We start from the raw sequence: 25,039 nt of genomic DNA, 5'->3' as shown, positions 1-25,039 counted from the left end.
TTTCCCCATTTCTGCCTTTTGAAATTCTGTCTGTCTTTGAGGGCCTTGATCAAGTTATTGTACCATTTCTTGGTTATAAGACATACCACCTAATGTTATAATTGTATGTACAGTCAGCTCATTCCGATCTGTGGGTTCTGCATTTGTGGATTCAACCAACTACAGATCAGAAATATTTGGAAAAAAAATCTCTGTTGAACATATACGGACATTCTTTTCTTGTCATTATTCCTTAAATAATACAACTATTTACCCAGCATTTACATTGTATTCGGTATTGTAGGTAATCTAAAGATGATTTAAAGTATACTAAAGGATGTGTGTAGGTTATAAGCAAATACTACACCATTTTATATCAGGCACTTGAGCTTTCAAGGATTTTAGTATCCACAGGAGATCTTAGAACCATTCCCACATGCATACCAAGGAACAACTGTGCATACATCTTTACTCCTACAGGATTTTAGGTTCCTTGAGGATAGGAGCTGCCTGTTAATTATTTTTGTGTTCTTATGGTAACTCAAATGTAGTAGGTGTCCCATAACTAGTTGTCACATAAATTAATGAACTGTAAAAATAATCTGGCTGGAAGGATTGTGTGAGGCTAGTGGGCTATATACTATTATCAATCTTAAAATCAAGATTATCTCTAGGAAATGTTATCATTTTCAAGCATACCAAGTAATCCAAAGAAAAAAATCTATCTCATTATTTTTGAAATAATTTAAGTACCCAGCATATAAGACTGCATTCTTGCATTTTCGCATCACTATTGAAACATCCCCATTCCTTGACATACAGAGTTTCTGATGTTAGAAAACAGTTATTTTAAGAGCCAGGTTGTAGGTACAACTAAGCACTTGATGATTGTTCAGAACTTGACACATAAGCAAATATAATGTTAGCAAAGGCTGGGAGTTCAATCAAGTATGAAGACACATCCATAGCTATAATGTCATATTTGGCTCAGCAGGAACCAAGTAGCATACATGTGAATAGCTACCATATAGAGTCTCCTTCTAGACTTCTGTACACTGATTGCCCCTCGTGGCAACATGTTTTATCACCTCCATACCTTCCTTATGGGTATCTGTCATTTAAGGACAGTGATCCAGGGAGGTCAGATAATGTTTTTGCTGTATCACACTGTTTCTAGTAATTCAATACATACTAGTAGGATGCTGCAATTTATGCATCCTAAAAAGTTTGGTCAGCCAAGCAAGGACTGCAGAAATTAAAAGCCAGTGTTGAGATTGCTTAGATCCTTCCATCACTGAGGAAATAGCAATGCTGCCTAAGAGCATATTGGGACAGAAAAGTAAAAGGTCCAAAAGATAGATTTCAATTTAAGCTGAAGGTTTAGTGAAAGTATTTATAGGAGAAACACATGAAGAAAACATGATTTACGCAGGATATATCAACCTTCACATTTGTGATGTTTGTACCAATTTTATCTCCTTATTAAGTTTAGAAGCACTTCAAATGTGAACTCATCATTATTTCATGTGTATTTTTTAACTTCATTTTTGAGAGTAACATTAGACAGCCAGGGCATCAGACATTGAGTGACCTTGGGAGTAATTCGTTCTATTTTTCTCATTTGAAATTTCTAAAGCACATACCAGCTACCTGTTGTATTACACTTCCTTTACATTCTTATTCAAGAATTCTGCAGTGTTATTTATTTTGTAATCTTTGTACCTTATTGGTCTGATACTTTAGCATTATACTCAATAGTAATGAGAACCTAGATTATTTTATTCTGTTGACCTTAAGTTTTGAAGGGAAAGTTAATATTATAGAGGTATAGAATGCCTCTGTCACCAACAGGGTAGAGCTCCTAAGGACAATTTTTCGCCCTTTCCACTGGTAAACAACTCTTAAATGGGAAAAATAGACTTAATTTTTCAGTTATACTCATGACTTTAGTTATTGATCAGAAAAATGAATCATCTTTTTTTAAAGTCATTTAAAAAAAAACTTATATTAACCATGATACTATATGGTTAGGGAGACCTAAAAGCTAATTAAAATGATATGCAGAAATCAAAATGAAATTGTTCACCAGAAGCTTAACTATAAATGAATATTAATTTTGCAAATAAAATATAAAAAAATATATTTAGTGATAAAGAACAAATATAGTGTTATATTTTTACCTATTTTTCTGACCATGATTATGTAGAAAGCTTGGAAAATTTAGAAAAGGATAGGGAAAAAATTGCATTGAGTGTTACAACCCAGAGATCTGTAAATACTTAGTATATTTCCCTTTAGACTTTTCCTATAAAACTATAAACAGTATTAAATATATACAGTGTTGATACTTAATATGATTATTTCCCTGGATCATTAAATATATTTCAAAAACATATTAGTTATATATATTTAAAGTTTTAGAGGCTGTATAATTTGTAATGTCAATATATCTCAATTTGTTTAATTATTCCCATTTTGTGATTATTTAGGCTCCTTCCAGTTTTTCTTTTGCAATTATAAAGGTACAGTGAATATCTTCACAAATGATAGTTTTGTTTCTTATTTTCTTAGGATAAGTTTTTGGATGTGGAATTATTAATTCAAAGGGTCTGGACATTTTTTAGGCTCTAGATACATATTTTAAGTTTTTTCCCAATGAAGTTCATATCAGTTACATTCCCACTAACTATGTGTGACAGTTAGCTTCACCATCCCTAACATTGATTATTAGGATATACATTATTTATCGCTTTCTTTTATACATCTTTTCTTCTTTATGGTAGAGTTTTTCGCATGTATACAAAAGTAGGATAAGTAGTATAATTAAACTCCCTTGTACTCATAACCTGGCTTCAACAATTATCAACATGGGGTTGCTAACTTTTTTAATCATACATACACATTTTTAAATTACTGGAATATTTTTAGACCCATTCCTAAGTATCATTATCATTTCACCTGTATTTAAGACTTTTTCCTACTTAACCAGCAACCTCAGTTGTTATATACCGGGTATGCTTGTACTTCAAAATAGAAAAAAAGCCTCAGAAAAGGCGAACTATTTGAAAAAATGATACATGGTCCATACACCAAGATTACCTACTTTACTCATAGATAAGCTTTGTAGCCATTTCTGGGACCTGGTCCTTATTTTAGAAAGGGAAGGTTTTGAGAGATTGACATACTGCATAGAGGCAGAAATATATGCCAACTGAACTAAGATATCAAATGGGGAAACAAAACAAAAAACTGTGAAATTTAAACACAAAGCAAATTATGACAGGAGTAGAAAGAACTTAATTCACTGGCAAATAGTACTAATTTATAGTCCCAAAGAGCATTGCACTGCAGGACAGAATAACACTTGATGTTTTAGTGATGAAGTTAACTGCCTGTATGGGAGTCCTGAAAGAAAACATCAAAAGTTTTTCTGCCATCTGTCATGGCTCTCCTAACTGTTTTTTATGGAATGTGTGTTGTTATGGTGATGAGGGCATACATAATGATTGTAAATCTCATAATGTGGGGAAAGGGCCTATATCAACTTCAGGAAAAGTTTCAGTTTACTCCTTTGAGCTGTGCTTGCTATTTCACTTTGGCTGTTTATGTCAGCATGCAGCAGTGAGGTCAGTACATCTTACAACGATTCTGCAAACCAGTTTGATCTGTCTTCTGTCTCTCCTAGGGAGAACAGCCAAAGGGCATGGGCAAGGGAGTGTGGGAGACTGGAAAATAGGAGGACCTAGAGATTTAGATGAGGATGAAGAAGTATAGTGAGAGCTGGAGAGAAAGGAGACTGTGGTCACTTACTGACATGTGTGTATGTGTTTGTAGATACATAAGATAAATGTTTGTTGAATGAATGGTTAGAAATAGCCATATTATTGTTTAAGAGCTTAAAGTCGGAGTAGTTCTGGGTTCAGGGTGAGACCATAGCAGTAGGCTGCTAAAAGTGGAGGGGGAAGTAAAGGCTGTAGGAATTGAGGATATCACAGAACCCTAATAGCTTGGTGGTGTTAACAGGGGAGAAGGAAGTGTAGCATTCTAGTAGAACTAATAGAATACATATATTTCTGATCATATTATTCATTCAGCAAGCACTTTTGGAAGATCTGCCTGTGTGCTGGGTACTATTCCAAGTCCTGGGGAAAAACCAGTAAGCAAATCAGATTTATTATGAAACTTACATTCTGGTGAGGAAGACACACATACAATGTAAAATGTCAGATAGTCTATACAACCTCCTTTCTCTGCAGCCCTTCTCAATTATGTCTTGTGTTCAATAAAGGAAAGAAAACAGGTCGCTGCCTAATTAGAAATTGGCATCTGTAGTTAAGTGGTCAGACTATGCTGATAGCCCCATTTAATTATGTTTTATTGTCTTATCTATGTTTTAATTTTTATTAGTGTACACTAATTTGAATATTTTATCATCTTTTTTCCTTTTCACAACTTTCTGATTTTATTTTAATCATCACCATCAGTATACCCTGTGAAATTTGACATCTAATGGTTGGCCGTTTCATGACAGCTAGGTCTCTGGAGACTTACCAGATAGTTTTGAGGTCTTTGAGGTCTCTGGCCTCCCTCTGAAGTTATTGTCTCCTTAGAGCAGTGGTCCCCAACCTTTTTGGCACCAGGTACCAGTTTCATGGAAGACAGTTTTTCCACGGACAGGGGTTGAGGGTGGATGATTCAAGTGCATTGCATTCATTGTGCAGTCAGACCTCTTGTATTTGCAGCCACTTCTCAGCGCTCGCGTCACCACTTCAGCTTCACCTCAGATCATCAGGCATTAAGAGTCTCATAAGGAGCGCAACCTGATCCCTCGTGTGTGCAGTATACAGTAGGGTTCATGCTCCTACGAGAATCTAATGCCACTGCTGATCTGCCAGGAGGTGGAGCGCAGGCAGTGATGTTGAGCGATGGGGAGTGGCTGTAAATACAGATGAAGCTACGCCCCCTTGACTGCTGCTCACCTCCTGCTGTCTGCTGTGCAGCCCGGTTCCTAACAGGCTACGGACCAGTACTGGTCCAATGACATGTCTTAGTCTTCATCTTACTTGACCTGTCAGCAGCATTTGACACAATTGGTCCTTCCTCCTTGATACAATTCACCAGACTTTCAGACTGCATGTCTTAGTTTTCCTTCTGCCTTACTTGGTAGTCCTTTCCCAATCTTTCTGAAATCACAGACTAGTATATATTAACAGTCTACTTGACATTTCCACTTAGATGTCTCAAAAACTTACCAACTCACAAGTTCAAAACCTGAAATTCCAAATCTTTTCCCCTCCAAAAAAACTTGTTCTACCCCACAGCCTTCTTTATCACAGTTAATGGAACACCATCTTTCCATAACTTCTTTTACTTCCCACATGGAATCATCGGCTAATCTTGTTGTTCTACCTTTAAGTATACGTAGAATGTGAGTCACTTCTCACCACCTCTACTACTACCACCCTAGTCCAAGCCACCATCATCTCTTGCCTAGATTACTGCAATAGCTATCTGAATGGTTTCCCTACTTTTGCCTTTGCCTCCCTACAATCTAATCTTGTCAAACAGGTTATATCAGAATTTCTCAACCTTAGACATTGGGGCAGGATAATCTCTTATTGTACAAAGTTGTCTGTTGTGTTGTAAAATGTTTAGCAGCATCCTTGGCCTCTTTACCCACTAGATGCCAGTAACACCTTCTGATACGACAACCGAAAATGTCACCAGACACTACCAAATGTCCTTTAGGAGGCAAAATCACCCCTGTCTGTAAAACACTAGGTTATATCACTCTTTTGCCCAAAATTCTGTGATGGTTTCTCATTCCACTGAGAGTAAATGCACAAGTCCAGGTCCTTAATAGTAGCCTATATGGTGCTACCAGACCTGGCCACCCCATGCCCCGTTCATTTCTTTGATTTCATCTGCTTCTGCTGTTTCTCCTTCTTTATACTCATCTAGTCACACTGGCTTACTGGCTTCCTTCCATTCCTTGGATATAGTCAGCTCCACTTCTACTTTAGGGGCTTTGTTCTATTTCCACTACTCAGAACAATCTTCCAGGTTTCTGCATGATTAATTCCTTCACTTCCTTCAAGTTTCTGCTCAGATTCCACTTTGCCAATAAGGTCTACTCTGCTCACTCTATTTTGTTCTGCAACCTGTTCCCCTCCCACAATATTTCTTATCTTCCTTTCCTGCTCTGCTTTTTTCATGCTAAATAATTTACTTTTGTTGGGTTTGCCTGTCCCTGTTAGTATGTGTTCACCCACAAATATATTGTTCTGAGATTCTTCCTCTCCATAAATTATCAATTTCTTTGTTTTGTTCAAAAACAAAATTTTTTTTTAATGGGTGGAGGACGTAAAGTTAGATCTAGATTTGGGAGGAGAGATAGGATTATAGATTAAGGGTAAGCAAAGTGAAGAAGAAAAATTGCCTAAACAAAAGTGCAAGATACCGAAATGTATAGGTCAATGTGAAGACAGGTTTTAGTATACCAGCCTGATTCCAGTTAAGGGTTCAGGATTTGGTACACAAGCACGATATAACTAAAAAGGTAGTTTGAAACCAGGTTGGATCAATACGAGATATAATCCTATCAGAAGCAGGGAATCTTAAGATTTCTGAATCAGAAAATGATAAAGGTAAAAGTGGTATTGTGACAGATACTGTGGTTTGGCTCTCTCAGAATCCATTCCAAACTCGTTCTAATGTCCCTCCCTATAGAGGGACATTAGAGGCTAAAAAGCTATAAACCATTCCCAGATACCCTTCAACTAGGGTTCTAGATGTGATTTAGTTTCCGTCACTCTTATGCACTTGCCTGAGACTTAAATTCAGAACTGAGTTAAATAGGGAGAAAAAGGACTGAGGCATCTGTTTGGCTAGAAGGAAGGCATTGTGGTTCTAGACCTAGCACCTAAAAAATAGTGAATTCATTTGGTCTTCTAGTCCTGTGTTAGACAAGTCATATCATACTCTAGTAGTGAGGATATTTTAACAGTCTATTTAATATTTGTAATTTAGGCTTATCTTTACCCAAATAAGTGTGTTTTCTAGTGTACATATACTTATTAAGCACATATGTTTATATGCAAAATTTTCTGTCCTTTAGCACTTCAAGTTGTAATCATTTTCTGTTTCCTAAGGAAAGATATTGTAAGCTATTTATTTGTTATACTTTGATAGTTATCATTGAAGTCTAAAAAGGTAAGGGCCCTATTTTAGTGGAGGGATTCCTAATCTTGAGATAAAATCTTACAGTTTTTCAGAGTTTCTTGTGTGTCTTTGCAGCGTTAGTGAGGCTCAAAGGTAATAAATCTCAGCATTTTTAAAAATCTAGTCCCACAGTGTGATTCCTATTTTTAAAATGTGTAATTTCTAAGCCCCAAAGCCACAGATATTTTTCTTAACTGGAAGTTAATATATTTGGCATTTTTCTCCCTTGAAATGATCAACTGTTAAAATTGTCCTGGTCATGGTCATAAGAATTTTGTATCTAAATTCTAACAAGTGGTTGATCTAACAAGTGGAGTCTGGATGCAGGGGTTTTTTGTTTTTGTTTTTGTTTTTTCCTGTTTGGTCTTTTCACAACTTGTTTTCCCCTAACCCCAGTCATAATATAGAAAAGGAAATTAATTCCTGATCTTCTTATGTCTAAACCAAAATTACTGCATCATTAAATGCACATAACACATAGGATAAATACCTAATATCATAGCTTGTTGTTTGAATTATTATTTAGTTTCCTTAGTGTTTTAAAATGTATATTGAATTGTATAGCAAAAACTACTTCATGTTATTTAATGCTAATTCATATGTACCTAATGTATTTAATAAATTCTTTTCATGTTAACCTCTAAAATTTTTTAATTAACTTCTAATGGTATACAAATTCTTCCTCTAACATTTCAAAAGATTGCTTATATCCTATGGAAAAAACTTTTAATCTAATGTTCATTTTGTAGGTTATTGAAGACAATGGTGTTCGAAGAGTAGTTGTGGTTCCTCAGGCACCAGAGTTTCACCCTGGTGGTCACACAGTCATCCACCGTACTCCACACCCTCCCCTGCCTGGTTTCATTCCTGTCCCGACCATGATGCCCCCTCCCCCACGTCATATGTACTCACCAGTAACTGGAGCTGGAGATATGGCAACACAGTACATGCCACAGTATCAGTCTTCACAAGTATATGGAGATGTAGGTAAGACATCTAAAAATATTCCTATTTAATTGAGTTGGATATTCTTTGCTTGGAGATAATAGATTCTGTCATCATATCACATAAAAGAAACAACAAACAGTAATGATATCACAGTCAGTTTTCTGCTACCCCAAGCACTGTGTTAGATGCTTCATCCTCATGATCACTCTTCAAAGTAGCTGAGTAAGCAAAAAATCAAAGAGGAGAAGTAACTTATTTGGTGGGGCTACATTCAAACAAGAGCTTTTTTCTCTTTCCTGTAGTCTAGGCTCTGAGGAAATTTCCAGCCAGTAGTAACCATGCCATTGTTAAATTCTGAAGGTTATGATGCCATGACCCAAAGTTGCTATTAATAGGTTCTGTGAGGGATTGAAAAAAAAAAAAAGAAACATAAAACAGAAGAAGCCATAAGCTCTGCCCTCACAGAGTTAATAAATTTGGGGGAAGAATAGATTACCATACTCACACAAAATAATCATCTTATTCTTTCCCATAGCTTTAAACACTGCCTACATACTGACAGCTCTCAAATTTGTATCTTTAGCCAAAACATCCCCTCTGAGCCCCAGACTTGTTTCTAACTGCCTTCTTGATAACTCCATGTGGATGTCTCGTCCATCTCAATTAGAACATTTCTCAAACAGAAATCTCAACTGTGGATTCCCAGAACCTGGCTTTTTCTCTGTCTTCTTCCTCTCAGTAGGTGGTGTCCTAGCCACTGAGTTTGCTCACATGAAAGCCAGACACTCAAATTTGATTCCTCCTCTTTCAACCCCCACATCAATCAGTATCAGTTTTATTTTCAGAAGTTTCCCAATTTTATCTACTACTCTCCACTGCTACTCAAATTCAGTCCACCGTCAGCTCTTGCCAGTACAGCTTCAATAGCAGAACTTCCAGCTGTTTTTCTGCCTCCATTCTTGTCCCTAATAATCCATTCTCAGCCGCAGTAATCATTTTAAAATATTAATCAGACTGTTCTATTTAAAAGATTTCAGTGACTTCCCATTGCATTTAGAATAAAATCTTAAACCCTTCCCAGGGTTTCTTAAACATGTCACTGTTGATGTTTTGGGATGGATAAGTCTTTATTGTGGAGGACAGAACTATGCATTTAGAATGTTTAGCAGCATCCCTGGCCTCTACCCACTAGATGCCAGTAGCACACAACTCCAACTCCTAACACAACGTTTTAGATGTTGTGACGTCTAAAAGTATCTCCAGATATTGCCAAATGACCCCTAGGAGCCAAAATTAGCCCCTTGCAAACCATTGCCCTGGCAAGGCCCTGCCCTGGGGCCCCTGACTGCCTTGTCCCACTACTTTCCCCTGTTCTTTCAGTTTTTTGAAACTCCTAAGCTCTTCCTTACCTCATGGTCTCTGCACATGGTATTCTCTCTGCCAGGAGTGTTCTTCCCCCTTTTCCATAGAAGATTTCCTTTATTCTTTAGACTTCAGCTTTCAAAGAGACCTTCCCTGGCTTACTGTATCAGTCTCTAGCACTGAACCATGTTTCTTTCTTTCACAGAACTTAACAGAATTTCTTTTTTGTTGTTATTTGTATTGTATTTCTATCTCCCTTATTAACTGTAAACTCCCTAAGAACTGAATCTGTTTATTCTTCGTTGTTTTTCTGGAACTTAGCAATGCCTGTCAGTTATGCTTAATAAATTTACAGAAGAAATAACCTGAAACACAAATTTAAATTATGTAGCACAGCCTGTAAGTAGCGGATATATTATTTATATCATATATATTTTAAACTAATTTCTATTATTCAAGTAATGCAGATTGGTTCAGTAGGTCTGGATGTGGCTTGACAGTCTTTCTAACAAGCTCCTAGGTGATGTTCATGCAATGGCTCAGTACACACACTTTTGAGTAGCAGGAGTTTATACTACAAATTAGTTTCATCCTATTTTGTTTACTGCTAATTGTGACTTAGTCTTTTAAAATGTGTTTGAGAAAACTAAGTAAAAACTAGATATTACAAATATTACTATTTTGTGTTGTTAAAACCCATTGTTCTTCAGTGGGAATATGCATTAGAATACATGGATGTGATTCACAATGATGTGAAGGGCACAAATGCACAAACTAGCTACCCAGTGGTGGAATGCAAGAATCATCTTGTATTTGAGGTGATAAGCCAGAGAATCTACCACTGGATCCTAATACCTGGCAATGCTGATCTTCTAACCAGTAGCTGCCTCTATGACCCCTTTTCCATGCACATTTTATATGGATTCCCAGAGTGGAACCTGATCCAACATTTTACTGTTAGCAATACCATTATTGAGCCTGAACCTTGCTAGACACTGTGTTCATATATGTATTATCTTACGTAATCCTCAATAAAATTATGCAAAATACAAATGAGGAAACTGAGACTCAGTAATGTTAAGTAATTTCTGCAAGGTCACACGGCTAGTTGCTAAGGATTTTAACCCTCTCAGTTCTGTTTGATAATAAATTTTCTGCTCTTTCTACTACAACATATTCTTTAAGTGCTAATTGATTATAGTTGCTATGATTTTTATCTTTTTTGTGGGGATCTAACTCACATAACATCCATCATTTTAAACTGTACATTTTAGTGGTTTTTAATATAACCAAAGTGCACAATTTAATGGTTTTTAGTATATTCACTATATATTAAATACTGTATTCACTACCACTATCTAATTCTACAACATTTCTGTCATCCCAAAAAAGAAACTCTATCCTATTAATAGTCATTCCTAATCCTCTCTACCTCCCACCCCCATACCCTAATCTACTTTCTGTCTCTATGGATTTGCCTATTCTGGACATTTCAGATAAATGTTCATATAATATATAGCCTTTTGTGTCTAGGTTTTTTTGTTTTGTTTTGGTTTACTTAATGTAATATGTTCAGAGTTCATCTATGTTGTCACATGTAGCAGTTCTTCATTCCTTTTTGTGGCTGAATATTGTTGCATTCTTTGGATAATACTACATTTTGTTTATTTATTAGTTGAGGGACTTTTGGGTTGTTTTCACTTTTTGTCAATAAATAATGCTACTGTGAACATTTGTGTACAAGTTTTTATGTTAACATATGTTTTCACTTCTGGGTATATATATATATCTTCCCGTGGAATTTAGGGTCATATGTTGATTCTATGTTTAACTTACTAAGAAACTCCCAAACTGTTTTCCACAGTGACAGCACCATACATTTCCACCAGCAATGTGTGAGGGTTCCAGTTTCTCCACATCTTTGCCAAAACTTGTCATTGCCTGTCTTTTGATGATAGCTATCCTGAATGAATTTTGGTCTCACTGAGGTTTTGATTTGCTTTTCCCTAATGACTACTGATGTTGAGCATCTTTCAGTATGCTTGCTTATTTGGCCATTTGTATATTTTCTTGGAGAAGTGTCTATTCAGATACTTCACCCATTTTTAATTGGGTTATTTGTCCCCTTTTTTGTTGAGTTCTAAGAGTGTTTTATGTATTCTGGATACAAGCCCCTTATCAGCTATATGATTCGCAGATATTTCTCCCGTGTTATTTTTTCACTTTACTCATGGTATTCTTTGATGCAGAAAAGTTTTTAATTTTAATGAAGTCCAGTTTAGTTTTTATTTATTTATTTATGTTTTTGATTGCTTGTACTTTGGGTATCATACCTAAGAAAGTATTGCCTGTCTAAAGCCATGCAAATGTATATCTGTATTTCCTTCTAAGAGTTTCATAGTTTTAGCTCTTACATTTGGGTCTCTGATTCATTTGAGTTAATTTCTGTATATGGTGCAGGGTAGAGGTCCACATTCTTTCTTTTACATGCAGGTATCCAGGTGCCTATGTTTTATACTCTAAGTTATTATACATATCCTTATAATAATCACTTAAAGAATATTGTACTAGTTTTCTTAAAATACTGCTAAATTAAAACTACTTCCTTTACTGAGGCTTTTAAAAAATATTTTTCTCATTACAGATTTTAAATTTAAATAAAAATAAACTTTGGAGACAATTGAATTAATATTTATCAAGCACATTGACTTTATTATCTTGCTGTGTGACTTTTATGAGAATGAATATATTCTTCTAAATCACCATCTTGAGTTTACAGTATCTACAGATGTAGTACTTTATATGTAAATTCTGTTATTATTAAACAATCCAACTCATTTCTTTTTGCTAAGTCCTAAAGCTCTTTTTCAGTGATGATTTGCTTTTTTATGTAAATTCTGTTATTATTAAACAATCCAACTCATTTCTTTTTGCTAAGTCCTAAAACTCTTTTTCAGTGATGATTTGCTTTTTTGAGTCATAAGGGAATTTAGGCAGGCAGTAGTTTTCTTTCTACCTGTTTTATATATTTGAATTCAAAGAGATGTGAAAAGTAATAGCTACAAAAGAATAAAAGAAAAAGAACTGTGGACAGTTCAGTTCAAGTCTCATTCCTCACCTTCAATAATCATCATATACCAAAGTTGTTTCCATGGAGATTAGTAGTTGGGGAAAGAAGGAGGAAATAAATGTCTCTGTAAATTTATTTGATATATATAATTATAATTAAGTCACAAAGCTTGGTTCTGTCAGTAGGGACACAAAAATTACTTTGTTTTGCAAAAATCTTCAAAATATTTTATAATTTTTATGTAATAGATTTATTTTCTGTTCTTTTTTCCTGCCACAAACTTATTTGGAAAAAGTGATCTTTTTAACATTTGTTTTTTATTTCTTCCTAGATGCTCACTCTACACATGGAAGGTCCAACTTTAGAGATGAAAGATCTAGTAAAACATATGAACGTTTGCAGAAAAAATTAAAGGATCGCCAAGGAACACAGAAAGATAAAATGAGCAGTCCGCCTTCTTCGCCCCAGAAATGCCCTTCTCCCATAAATGAACATAATGGACTTATAAAAGGGCAGAATGCTAGTGGTATGAACACAGGATCAGCAAAAAACAAATCAGGGAAAGGGAAAGGTGGTGCACAAATTGATACAGAAATTGAAGGTAACTATCTAAAATAAAATACTAAACTATTCTCACTGACACTTTTCATCATTATTTAATCTACTAAAAGTATATTCTAACCTTTCAGTCATTTTTGTCATGGTCCAAATGAACTGTAGATTCATAGCCTAACACTTTCTAAATGTGAAAAAAACATTTTATGCTTTCTGTGTTAGGGGTTAGTTGAAAAAATAGAACAAAAGAAAAAAACATTTTAGAACCTAAATTGTTACCAGGCTCCTGCTTCTGACGATTTGGGAAACCTCAGTAATTTCATCTATATCATAAATTTTACTGATAGAGAGGAATTTCTATTTGATAAGAAAACGCAAGATAACATTAATCCAGATTCCTTTTCTTATAGTTCTGAGTCTTTATGCTGTTTTTTATCAAAAGTCTTTATTTCTCCCAGCTTTTTGAGTAAATCCCTGATAGCAACTAGTAATGTCATTCACCAGTTTCTGCATATACTGTATGATTAGAAGGTATTCTCCATTCCTTTCTTCAAAAGCTCTTTTCTCTTAAAATCCCCATTTCCCTTAGATCCTTCCCCTAACTTGTGACTTTCACCGTGTGTACTCTGAGGAGTACTATTTGTATGTCCTAGACTCGATCTCTGTAAGATAAATATAAGCTGGGTTTAACAGCCTGTCTTTTATGTCTACTGTGTGGAGTTAGTACCCAGGTACTTTTGACTATAATGCTAAACCTCTTACTACTGCTTATCTTTACTTCTGTAGTTTCTATATATCTGTTCTTTTGGGTTTCGTGGATACTGACCCTGTCTGTTTTAACTTCTCAGAGTAGACCAAATCAAATTTTAACATCAAAAATGACTATAAAGCATACTTAACCTGCCATTTCATAAACACCAATCACCACAACTCTCTCAGTCATTGAATGTGCTTATATATGTTGATACTCTTAATTCTTATTATATTGAATTATCTAATAATGCAGCTAATTAATATGTGACTAGGAACTAAAATGCATCCAGCTTTGAGGGAAATATAAAAATGCAGGCCCTGTTAATACTTCCCATCTTCCTTTTCCTTAAAATTTTCGTTCCTCACCAACCAATTTCAAATAATGCTTCAACGGCTTCAAGACATGTATAGTAATGACATGCAAAAAATGTTCTTCCATATATTTGAGACGTCCTGATTGTTTTTTTCAGCACTGATGTTCGGAAGAGTTAACCTAAAGTTTTATATATATCAATGGTGGCTATAAATTATGATCAAGCCAATTATAGTCCTATTTTGGAAACCATGATTAAGGCATGTCATGAAAAAATACTTCATTAATTTATTAAGAGGTATGAGATTGGCAGATAACTTTTCAGAGACAGAACATTTTTACAAGTATGAATAAAAATATACTTTCTATAAGAAAAACTTATTGATTAATTCATGTATATATATATGGTAGCATTATAGCTAGTAATCACAGTTAAAATGGAAATAAAAACTGAAACAGAAGAATGCTGAAGGACCACAAACTGCTGAGTAGGAACAAAGGATTAATAATTGGAAAACAAAAGTCTCAAATACCAACATAGTGTCAGAAGACATACATGGGGGGCAGAGGGGACTGCATTTAAGTTCATTTTTTAAATATTCAATTTTTTTTTCATAAGAAAAAGATGAAGAAACTAAAGCATTTGAAGCACTTCTTTCCAACATTGTCAAACCAGTGGTAAGTATCTCATGTATTTTCTTGACATTTATATTTAGTATATTCGTATAGGATTCTGGTATATTTTTATTCAGGCTTTATTTAACACTTAAGTATATTTTAGAAATGTGAAGTCAATGACACACCATTATGGATCTGACATTGAGAGAAATACGTTGAACAGTGAAACAGAATATTCAGGCAATCTATTTTTTAAATGAGAATATGATGTATAATGATGTTATCGATCATTGGAACAGGCAGAGAACTAATAGTGTGGCTATAAGTGATTATCAATTCTTTTTAAATCCATTTATGTTATTTCCACATAAAATATATCCAGTTAACTCAGAAGTAAAAAGAATTAAAGGTCAAATGATAAAAAAATTAGATTAGTATTTCCTAGTCCTTTATAATTATAGATATAAGAGACTAAATCAGAAAATCAGAAAAGAGATGGCAGCACAATTAGCTACATAAAATTTTCTGCATATTTTAAAAATAGCCTAAATAAAGGCTGTAAACTGCTAGGAAAAAATATTTATATCAGGTATGAAAAAGTTAATATTTAGTGTTCATACAAATTGAATTTTTTAAACCCAATAAGACCACAAAGGGTTCTTCACTGGTAACCAAAAGAAATATAAATTAAACTTCTCTGAAACTGTGAGGTCCCATTTCTTAATAAAAACTACACAAGCACAAATGTTTATTGCAGCGTTAATATTAACAAATAGTAAAACAGTTAAATGAATATGTAGATAAATCTTGATATTTTTACTAGACAAAGTAATATAACCAATAAAAAATGTGGTTATGAAGAATGTAGAAATACTCAGATGCTTTTGACAGAAGTAGGGGGAAATGCTGAAGACAAAACTATTTGAACACCATAATTACAGCTTTGCATAGAAAAGACTTTAAGAAAAGACTAGAAGGAAAAACACCAAAATATCACAGTAACTCTTTTTATTAGTCTTTTTCTTTCTCTGCTTTTTATAAGAGCTGTAACTTCATTTTAAAAGCAAGCTAGCAAGCAAGCTAATTAAGATTGAATCTCTCATATACAATATCTATTATTAGTATGTGAACTCTTATAGTAAAAAGATGTCAGTAATACATAAATCTATAGAATAGAAATAAATTTATTTTTACTTACTCCTCCTACTTCATGCTTAGCAGTTTGTGTTTTCATCCAGTCCTATTTCAGTTCATTTGTGTGTGTCCATCTATCAAAATGTAGGCAAAAATTCCTTTTGTCTTTATATGAAAATGGGGTCATACTGTACATTATTCGTGGCAAGTTTTTCCAGCTCACTATGCCATACCTTAGCAATCTCTCTATATCATTACATTAGTCTTTGAACTACAACATAGTTCATTCACATTCAGAAAATATTTATTTGAGCCCTTACTATATGCCAATACGTGAAAAACAAATGTATAAACAAAATCATGTGTGATAATGAAGAGTGCTATTATAGAAATAGTGATACCATGAGAGTTACAGAGAGGTGGGAGTTATGTTAAAAGGAGAGATCAGGAAGGCCTTCCCTGAGCTTCTAAAGAGTGAAAAACAGTACAAAACTTGGAAAGAATGGGAGAGGGAGAGCAGGAAGAAGTAAACATGGAGAGTTGGACAGATAACAAGAACCATTATCACTGGAGTGTAGTAAATAGGAGGAAGATGTAGTGGAAGAAGTAGGCTGTAGGGGTTTTTCAGCCAGAATAAGGCCATTTAACATTGATAAAAATATTTTTTGGTTTACAAAACAAACTCTCTTTCCCACCCTCAAAAAAAAAATCCATGGTAAAATATTTTATGCTGACTTACCAAAAAAAAATACTTTGTTCTATTTTTTGTAGGAAAACAGATTAGAAAAATTGTTATTCTTAATACCTTCTCCAGAAAGCCTTATTTTTTCATTTTGCCACGTTTACGAAATTTGAATAAGCCAATCCCTCATCTGATAGACTAGTATGGTCCTACTTTCTCTGAAAACACAGAAATAATAGATTTGGTTGCTCTAGCTTTCTTCATTCTAATTTGTTTTGTCTTAAGAATGGAGCATATACATGTAAAAAAATGTAAACGTACACAGAATTATTCCATAATAATATAATAGCTAATACAAGTTGATTAATGTCAGGCCCTGTTCAAAGTGCTTCAAATGCACGTGTGCATTATTTTCTCGAATTCCTGTAAGTACAACCCTGTAAGTACTATTTTCCCTATTTTACAGATGAGGAACCTAAAGCAAGAGTGAGGTTTAATAAATAGTAATGGGCCTAGGATTAAAATTCAGGCATTGTCCTTCCAAGAGCTCTTTATGTCCTAGTGTATACCACCAGATTTTTACTAGAAAAGGAAATTAGTAGCTTTGGTAGGATTAATGTTTGAGTGACATAGTAGTTAATGCTAGCAGCGTTTACTTGTTATAGTATATATTAAAAGTATAATTTTGAGAAACAAAAAGTAAATCTTAAAACAATTCTTTAAAGAATTTCTTGCCCACCATTATGAGGAGGATGTAATTTAGTAAGATAATAAGCCCTGTGTCCTAAAACTCAAAGTAATGCTGATGGTTCATTTTGCTTTGTTTTATTGTAGTTTGTGTTTACAGTTTGGGTGACTATGCCTCTTTGATTAAATTACTTGTGAGCTGCAAAGTACAGATCAGGGTTTTTTTTTGCTTGTTTTGTGTGTTTGGTTGTTTTTGCATGCTCTAGTTAACTTAGAGCACTAAATTAAATGTATTTGTTTAGTTTTTCATTCCATAAATATTTGAGCACTTAGAAAAATGCCAGATGCTGTGCTAAAAGCTGGAGATAGAATGGAAAGCAAAGAGCAGACATGGGCCCTGCCCCAGAGCTTAGTTTAGTAGACTAAGCATCATGCAATAAGTGTAAAGTTATAACTGTGAAGTGCCAGAACAAAAAGAGTGAGAGTGTATAATAAGGAGACTAAACTTTAACAGGAATATCAGGGAAATTCCCCTAAGGAAGGATGATTGAACTGAAATTTAGAGAAAAGTAGTAGTTGGGCATTATGGACAGGGGAGGAGAGTGTGGGGACAATATTACAAACATAATGATGAGCATTTGAAAAGCATTGAACATGGCATGTTTGAGGAGCAGAAAGGAAAGGAAAGGAAAAAAGTTCACTGGTGACTACAGTGCAGTATGTAGGAGAGAACATGGTGCATGTGCTAGTCTCATAGTCTCACCTCTTCATTCAGGAGTTGAATGACTTGGGACAAGTCACTTAACTTTTCTGAATCTGTTTCTTCCTTCATAAAATGGAGAATAATGGCATTGTATACCCTCACATGCATGAATTAATTAACTGTATTGGAAGTGTTTGTCTTACCATTTGTGCTTTCTTTAAATTTTTCTGAGTCTCATTTCCATCAATATCTGCTGACATCTTTATTTCAAGAATGCTTAAAATTAAATGTCTTTTCCCCCATTACCTTCTCATTTTCGGAATCATCACCCCTTTTCTTTCACTTTTTATGGTTACTAGAAGTACTATCTGATTCCAGGTATCCTTAGACTCAACCTTTGAGTTATCTTCAGAATTATTCTCTTACTTCCTAACCCCCATGTTTAGACAAAGACGAAGCATTGTTATTTCTTCTATGTTAATATTTCTAGAAATCCAGAAATGAGATATTCTCATTTCTCACTTCTACGATCATTATCAAAATTCATACTATATATGAGGTTCTGAACTCTTTAAGCAGCTCCCTAGCTATATACTTAATTTACCCAAACAGACAGCTTTCCTCAAGGGTGGTTTTGATCACTACCTGACAAAGATCACAATCTGCCTCAAAGATTAAAATATATTGTACATAATCCAGCCACTTCCTAAAACAGTTATTTTCATTTTTGCCTATTACCATCTAATATTTGTCAGTTCTAACACATATTTTTATATGTTCGTGTGTATTTTCAGCTACTACCTAGAAGTGGGCTCAGGATGAGAGCATTGTGTAGTGGGAAAAGAACTGAATTATTCAGGTCTAGAAACTGGTTGAGTGACCTCAGACAAGTTACTTATCCTTTCTGAATATATATCTTCTGTTAAATGAAGATAGTCATTTCTGTTTTGCCTACTTTAGAGGGTAGTTACAAGCATCAAATGAGGTTGATGTAAAAGCAAATTTTGCTTCCAAAGTTACCATACAAATAGAAGACATATGTCAGATGATTTCCAGATCTTTGTTTTTAACCCTTATTATTCACCTCTTCCTCCATAAGTTCATCTCCTGAGGCATTCTAAACAATAACCAAGTCCAGATGTTTTGCCAACAACTCTATAAAACCAAATTCTTTATCTTCTTTTCTAGATTATTTTATCTTCTTTGTTCCTCTAAAATGAAGAAGGACTTAGATTAGATCCCTTTTGTTTTCTGTTTCCTTTCGATATTTCCATCAATAAACACCCATTCAGGTATCCCTGGGTCACAGTATCATCTTATATTTCTTCTTTACCTTTAATCTCCCCTTGCCAAATTGAGCTCCAACCTTTATTCATTCTTTCACTGTAAATTTCTAGGATCTACTCTGCCGCTGCCCCCCTTTGCCGCTGCTGCCCCACCCCACCAAGACACACACACACACACACACACACACACACACACACACACACACACACACAGTTACTGCCTCAGTCTTCATACAGGAATTTCACAGTATCTGCATGGGAGTCCACCTCTCTTTCTTCTATACAACTCTTTTATAATCCACGTGAAACCAGCAACAAAAAACATTTTAGGCATTAGACTGCATTCATTCTCTCTGAGCTCCCTGCAGTATTTGATATTGTTGATCACTTATTATTTAAAACACTATGACTCTTGTCTTTGAGGACATTATTGTTCTCTTCTTTCTCTTATGATCATTTTAATAGTCCTTTATCTCTCCCTCCCCCTCACCTTAATCTGTAGTTTGCATGGGAGTAAAATTACTAGGGACAGTTTTAAAATACACACTCATGCACATGCCTTGGACAAGTAGCTTTCAAGTGTAAGCTTGTGAATATAAATTACTCATTCCTATATTAGTCACCCACCTCTTTCTACCAAATTATATTCCATCCAAGTCCTTTAAAATTCTATTCAAAACTCACTTCTTATGAAGTTTTCCATAGCTAACCCTAGTGTAAGTAATTGCTCCCTTTGTGCTGTAACATTTATGTGCAAGTAATAAGATAGTTTTTTAATAGAATGAGTTGGGAACAAAAGTTTTTCTATAAAAAGATTAGAAACGTTGAAATTAGCATTTTTAAAAAATTTTTAACCGTATTTGCTAAATTTAATCTAGTATCCTGGAAGTCTGTTTACTATTAATTACAACTATAGTTTAGTTAAAAGCTTAGTTAATATTTACCAATGTTAATTCCTTAGTTTTGACAAAAAGTACATGGTTATGTAAGATGTTAACATTAGAGGAACCTAGGTGAAAGATAGGCAGGAACTCTGTGTACTATTATATCTTCTGAGCTTTTTTAGAAATCTGAATTTATTCTAAAATAAAAAGACTTTTTAAAAATACTGTATTTGAGTAACTATGGTAAACAGTTCATCTTACTCAGCCATTCATTTTGCAGATGAGGCCTAGAACCCTAAGAGGTTGAGAGTTCAATATTGCCAAGCAGATTAGTGACAAGTCTTTTGTCTTCTTAATGTTTTCTCCACTGCCTGTACTTTTGATGCTGTAGTGAGTACCCACAGAGCCTGATAACATAAGCTTCATAAAGTAGATGCCAGTTAATGCTATTGACTGATCCTTCATAGTCCTATTCACATTCTCACAGCTGTGATCATCCCATAAAATCAGGAGACACTTAAGAGTATACATACATGGGCCAGGCGTGGTGGCTCACGCCTGTAATCCTAGCACTCTGGGAGGCCGAGGCGGGAGGATCGCTTGAGGTCAGGAGTTCGAGACCAGCCTGAGCAAGAGCGAGACGCTGTCTCTACTAAAAATAGAAAGAAATGATCTGGACAGCTAAAAATATATATATAAAAAAAAATTAGCCAGGCATGGTAGCACATGCCTATAGTCCCAGCTACTCGGGAGGCTGAGGCAGAAGGACTGCTTAAGCCCAGGAGTTTGAGGTTGCTGTGAGCTTGATGCCATGGCACTCTAGACTGGGCAACAGAGCGAGACTCTGTCTCAAAAAAAAAAAAAAAAAAAGAATATACATACATGTATGGTAATAGTTTGTTTAAAAAAAAAAAGAAAACCTGTTCCGTTACAGGTTAATAGCCAGATGGACACTAGTTAATGCAAGGAATCATTTTTAAGTCCATTGTAAATGAAACGTAATACCAAGACTTCAAGACAGTATTATTGAAACTTTGAAAAGGAGAGAATGTTAGACTTGTGTAGAGGTTGTTTATTCTACCTAATTCAAAATAGGGGTAGTCCTAATCCTAGTGCTTACTGGTTGGCTTTATGTTTAAAAACACTAAGATATTATTAGACATATATAATTTTAAAGCAAGCTTTTACATAAATTCCTGATATAATCTGATACCTTTCTTACCAATCTTTAAACCTTACCAAATTTCTCAATTTTTTTCTTTTTATTATAAAAGTAATACATACCCATAAAACTATTCCAGTAGTATAAAAATATATAAAACACACTCAAAACTACCTATTTTTTTCTCTCACAACTCTCTCTGCATCCAATCATACACATACACAAACTCCCCAAAGATAATAATTAGTACATTTTTGTATAGTACATTCTCAGACATTTTTGTGCATTTTTTAAAAATTTAACATAACTGCAGTCATACCATATATACTGCTTTCCAGCTTTTTTCCCATTATATAGCACCAATATATTGAAGAAATCTTTAGATGTCAGCACATATATGTCTGTCTCATTCTTTTTTGAACATCTGCATGATAATGTGTTAAGAGGCTGTATTGTTTACTGTTATGTACTATTATTTAGGTAGTCAATGCTCTATATTTCCATTTTTTTGCCATTAATAATGCCACAATGACCATTCCTAAGTGCATATATTTGTATACTTATGAAAGTTTATAGGATATTATCCTGAAAAAAAAAATACTTCTTCAAGTGGAATTCCTGAATCAAAAAGTAAACACAGCTGAAATTTTTATAATGGCTCCCAAGTTGCTCTACACAAGGATTGTACGAATAATGTCCTCACAGCTGCATTTAAGAGAGTGCTATTTCTCAAAGTCTTCAACACACTAGATATTGCTAGCTTTTTAGTCTTCCTGTATCTGGTAGATAAAAAGTGGTATCATGTTTTAATTTACGTTTATTTAATTATGAATGCAGTTACATATCATGCTATATGTTGTCCATTTATATTTATTAATATGTTTCTTTGGACTGTCAGTGTCCTTTGCTCGTTTTTCTCTTGAGTTTTTTTGTCATCTTCTATAACACTTTCCAAGCTGAGGAAATGAACCCATTCAAATGTTATAAGCAGTTTTTTCCTCCCATTTTTTTCTTTTGACTATATATGGTGTCTACACTAATAGTCTTGAATGGCCCAAACTTGTCTTTAAACTTTTGTTGAACCCATCTGCCCTTTCACAACAAATTATATCTCATCTACAAATGGGTAGGTTTCTATTTGTGAGACACTGTATGTAAGTATATACAGATATATTTTATTTAATCTAGAAACTCTGTTAGATATTCCACTGTTTGTTGTGCACATTACAGTTGTTTCAAAGAGCTTTTAAATGTTATGTTTTTGCAGGCATCAGACATCCAGGCAAGAACAGTAGTACTTACCTGGTCCCCACCTTCCAGCTTCGTTAATGGTGAAACAGATGAGACTACCATACCAGAGCTCTACGGTTATGAAGTTCTGGTCTCAATTACTGGAAAAGATGGGAAGTACAAAAGTGTATATGTGTAGGTATTTGTTATGTTTTGCTCTCTTCCATTATATAGGATAATGGTTTGTCATAAAGAGCTTGTTACTAATTTTGTTCTATTTTTCCTTCTTCATGCTTTTATTTTAAATCTGTAAGTTGGCCAATGACAGTGATTTCAATATAAATAGTCCCAATGCAGCCTGGTACACATTTCTGCCTATGCTCCATCAGAATAATCACTTTCACTGGCCACATTCAGCTTTTTCTTCTCAGTAGCCTCCCTAGCTGATGTTTTAATATTCATGTATTCTCGACGCATTAAATATAAGTTACAGTATGTAGAACCCAGAACCAAAAATGGAGAACTCTTGATTTTGTACTAATGAAGTATGGCATTGCTCCTTTAAGGACTTGAATTTAGTTCTTTTGTGTACAAGCTCATGTCCTATTGTAAAATGAATTTAATAGAAGAGTTCCTCATTTGTGTGTTGGTATGTTAATAATCATGTTTTGAAAACCTGTCATAGTTTTTTTTCCTTGGTAAAAAAGTATATTGCACACCACAAAGCCTTAGAAAGATTCAGTAACTAATTGTGAAATTTATGACTGACAGCGTTTGGAATAAGTTTATTTTTCTGTCCTTATTCATATGGAAGTTGATTATTCTAATGAAAAAATAGAAAGTAATGCTGAATGTTAGTTATATGTATTTAAGCACAAAGAAGATTGTAAAGGAGGTGGTTAATCATTTGAATGAATATAATTATCACAGAACACCAACTACATCATCCTTCTTGGTATCTTTTTTCCAAAAAACAGCTGCTAGGGAGAAGAAAGGAAAATGAAACTGCCCCTGTGACTCTCCTCTAGTCACATAAGGTTATAAAAATTTCTTGCTTCCTCTCTATTGAGATTTCCTTATGTTTATTCATTTTTCTTAAAAGGGACAAATAAACCTACCTAACAAGTTAAAAGACCATCAACATAAAGGTTTATTTTTGTGTTAATGGCTATTTCTAGTTAGAAATGGCAGCCTGCTAGGAGAAACGACTTACTTCCATTTGCAGCCTGACCAGGGAGTGCAAGAGGGATATTAGTCACCTCCCGTCTTCTACAGCAATTACGGTCTCTCTATGAGGATGCTTCTGCACCTGCCCAGTTCATTAAAGTGTACTTTCATCAGTGAGACTTATTTATTTCTCACATTTACTGGCTTTGATTTGAGAAACAGAGTAGCTGAGAGGCAAGGATTGGGGAATGGGGAAAGAAATCCATACAGTGGAAAGGAGTGAGACTTGGTGGAAGGAATTGGAATAAGGAACAGTGATTTAAAAGAAAAGAAAGAAAGTAGAGAATAGGCTGGTTTGTGGCCACAGACTCAAAAAATATTTGTGTCAAATGATTATTTTAAGATGTGTGCTGTTGTATTTGAAAACATGATAGTTGCCATGGGAAATGCTATACTTTAAATTATGATTCACTTTTTTATCTAAACTGTAACCTTTTTTGATGCAAATATTGGTACATATTTATGGGGTATGTGTGATATTTTGTTACTTGCATAGACTGTGTAATCATCAAGTCAGAGTATTTGGGGTGTCCATCACCTTGAGTATTTATCAATTCTGTGTGTTAGAAACATTTCAAGTCCTCTCTTCTAACTATTCTGAAATACACAATACATTATTGTTAACTATAGTCACCCACTCTGCTATCAAACATTAGAACTTATTCCTTCTATCCAACTCTGTGTTTGTACCCATTAACCAACCTCTCTTTATCCTCCCATCCTTCCCAGCCTCTAGTATCTTTATTCTATTTTCTACACTTATGAGATCAACTTATTTAGCTTCCACAGATGAGTGATATCATGTAATATTTGTGTTTCTGTGCCTAGTTTATTTCACTTAATGACCTCCAGTTCCATCCATGTTGCTGCAAATGACATGATTTCATTCCTTTTTAGGACCGAGTATTATCCCATTGCATGTATATACCACATTTTCTTACCCATTCATCAGTTGATGGACACTTAAGTTGATTACATATCTTTGCTATTGTGAATAGTACTTCAGTAAACACGACAGTGTAGGTATCCGTTTGATAGTCTGATTTCCTTACATGTTCAGTAATGGGATTGCTCATTTGTATGATAACTCTATTTTTAGTTTTTTGGGAAATCTCTATACAGTTTCTCATAGTAGCCATACAAATTTACATTCCCACAAACAGTGTATAAGAGTTCCCTTTTCTCCACATCCTTGCTAGCATCTGTTACTTTTTATCTTTTTAGT

At 34.5% G+C, this 25,039-nt stretch overlaps 1 protein-coding gene across 4 annotated transcripts in view; it reads left to right on the top strand.

Moving 5' to 3' along the window:
- FNDC3A (fibronectin type III domain containing 3A) overlaps positions 1–25,039 on the top strand; it is a 136,752-nt gene that overhangs the window by 70,436 nt on the left and 41,277 nt on the right. For all 4 annotated transcript variants that reach the window (XM_045567132.1, XM_045567133.1, XM_045567134.1 and 1 more), the window contains 4 exons: positions 7,950–8,187; positions 12,912–13,181; positions 14,821–14,879; positions 22,625–22,782. In XM_045567132.1, the coding sequence (XP_045423088.1) occupies positions 7,950–8,187; positions 12,912–13,181; positions 14,821–14,879; positions 22,625–22,782 (725 nt within the window). The remainder of the gene's footprint in view (positions 1–7,949; positions 8,188–12,911; positions 13,182–14,820; positions 14,880–22,624; positions 22,783–25,039) is intronic.

This window comes from Lemur catta, chromosome 13 (assembly GCF_020740605.2).
Source record: "Lemur catta isolate mLemCat1 chromosome 13, mLemCat1.pri, whole genome shotgun sequence".
NCBI classification, from domain to species: Eukaryota; Metazoa; Chordata; class Mammalia; order Primates; family Lemuridae; genus Lemur; species Lemur catta.
This window is presented reverse-complemented; position numbering and strand designations above follow the sequence as displayed.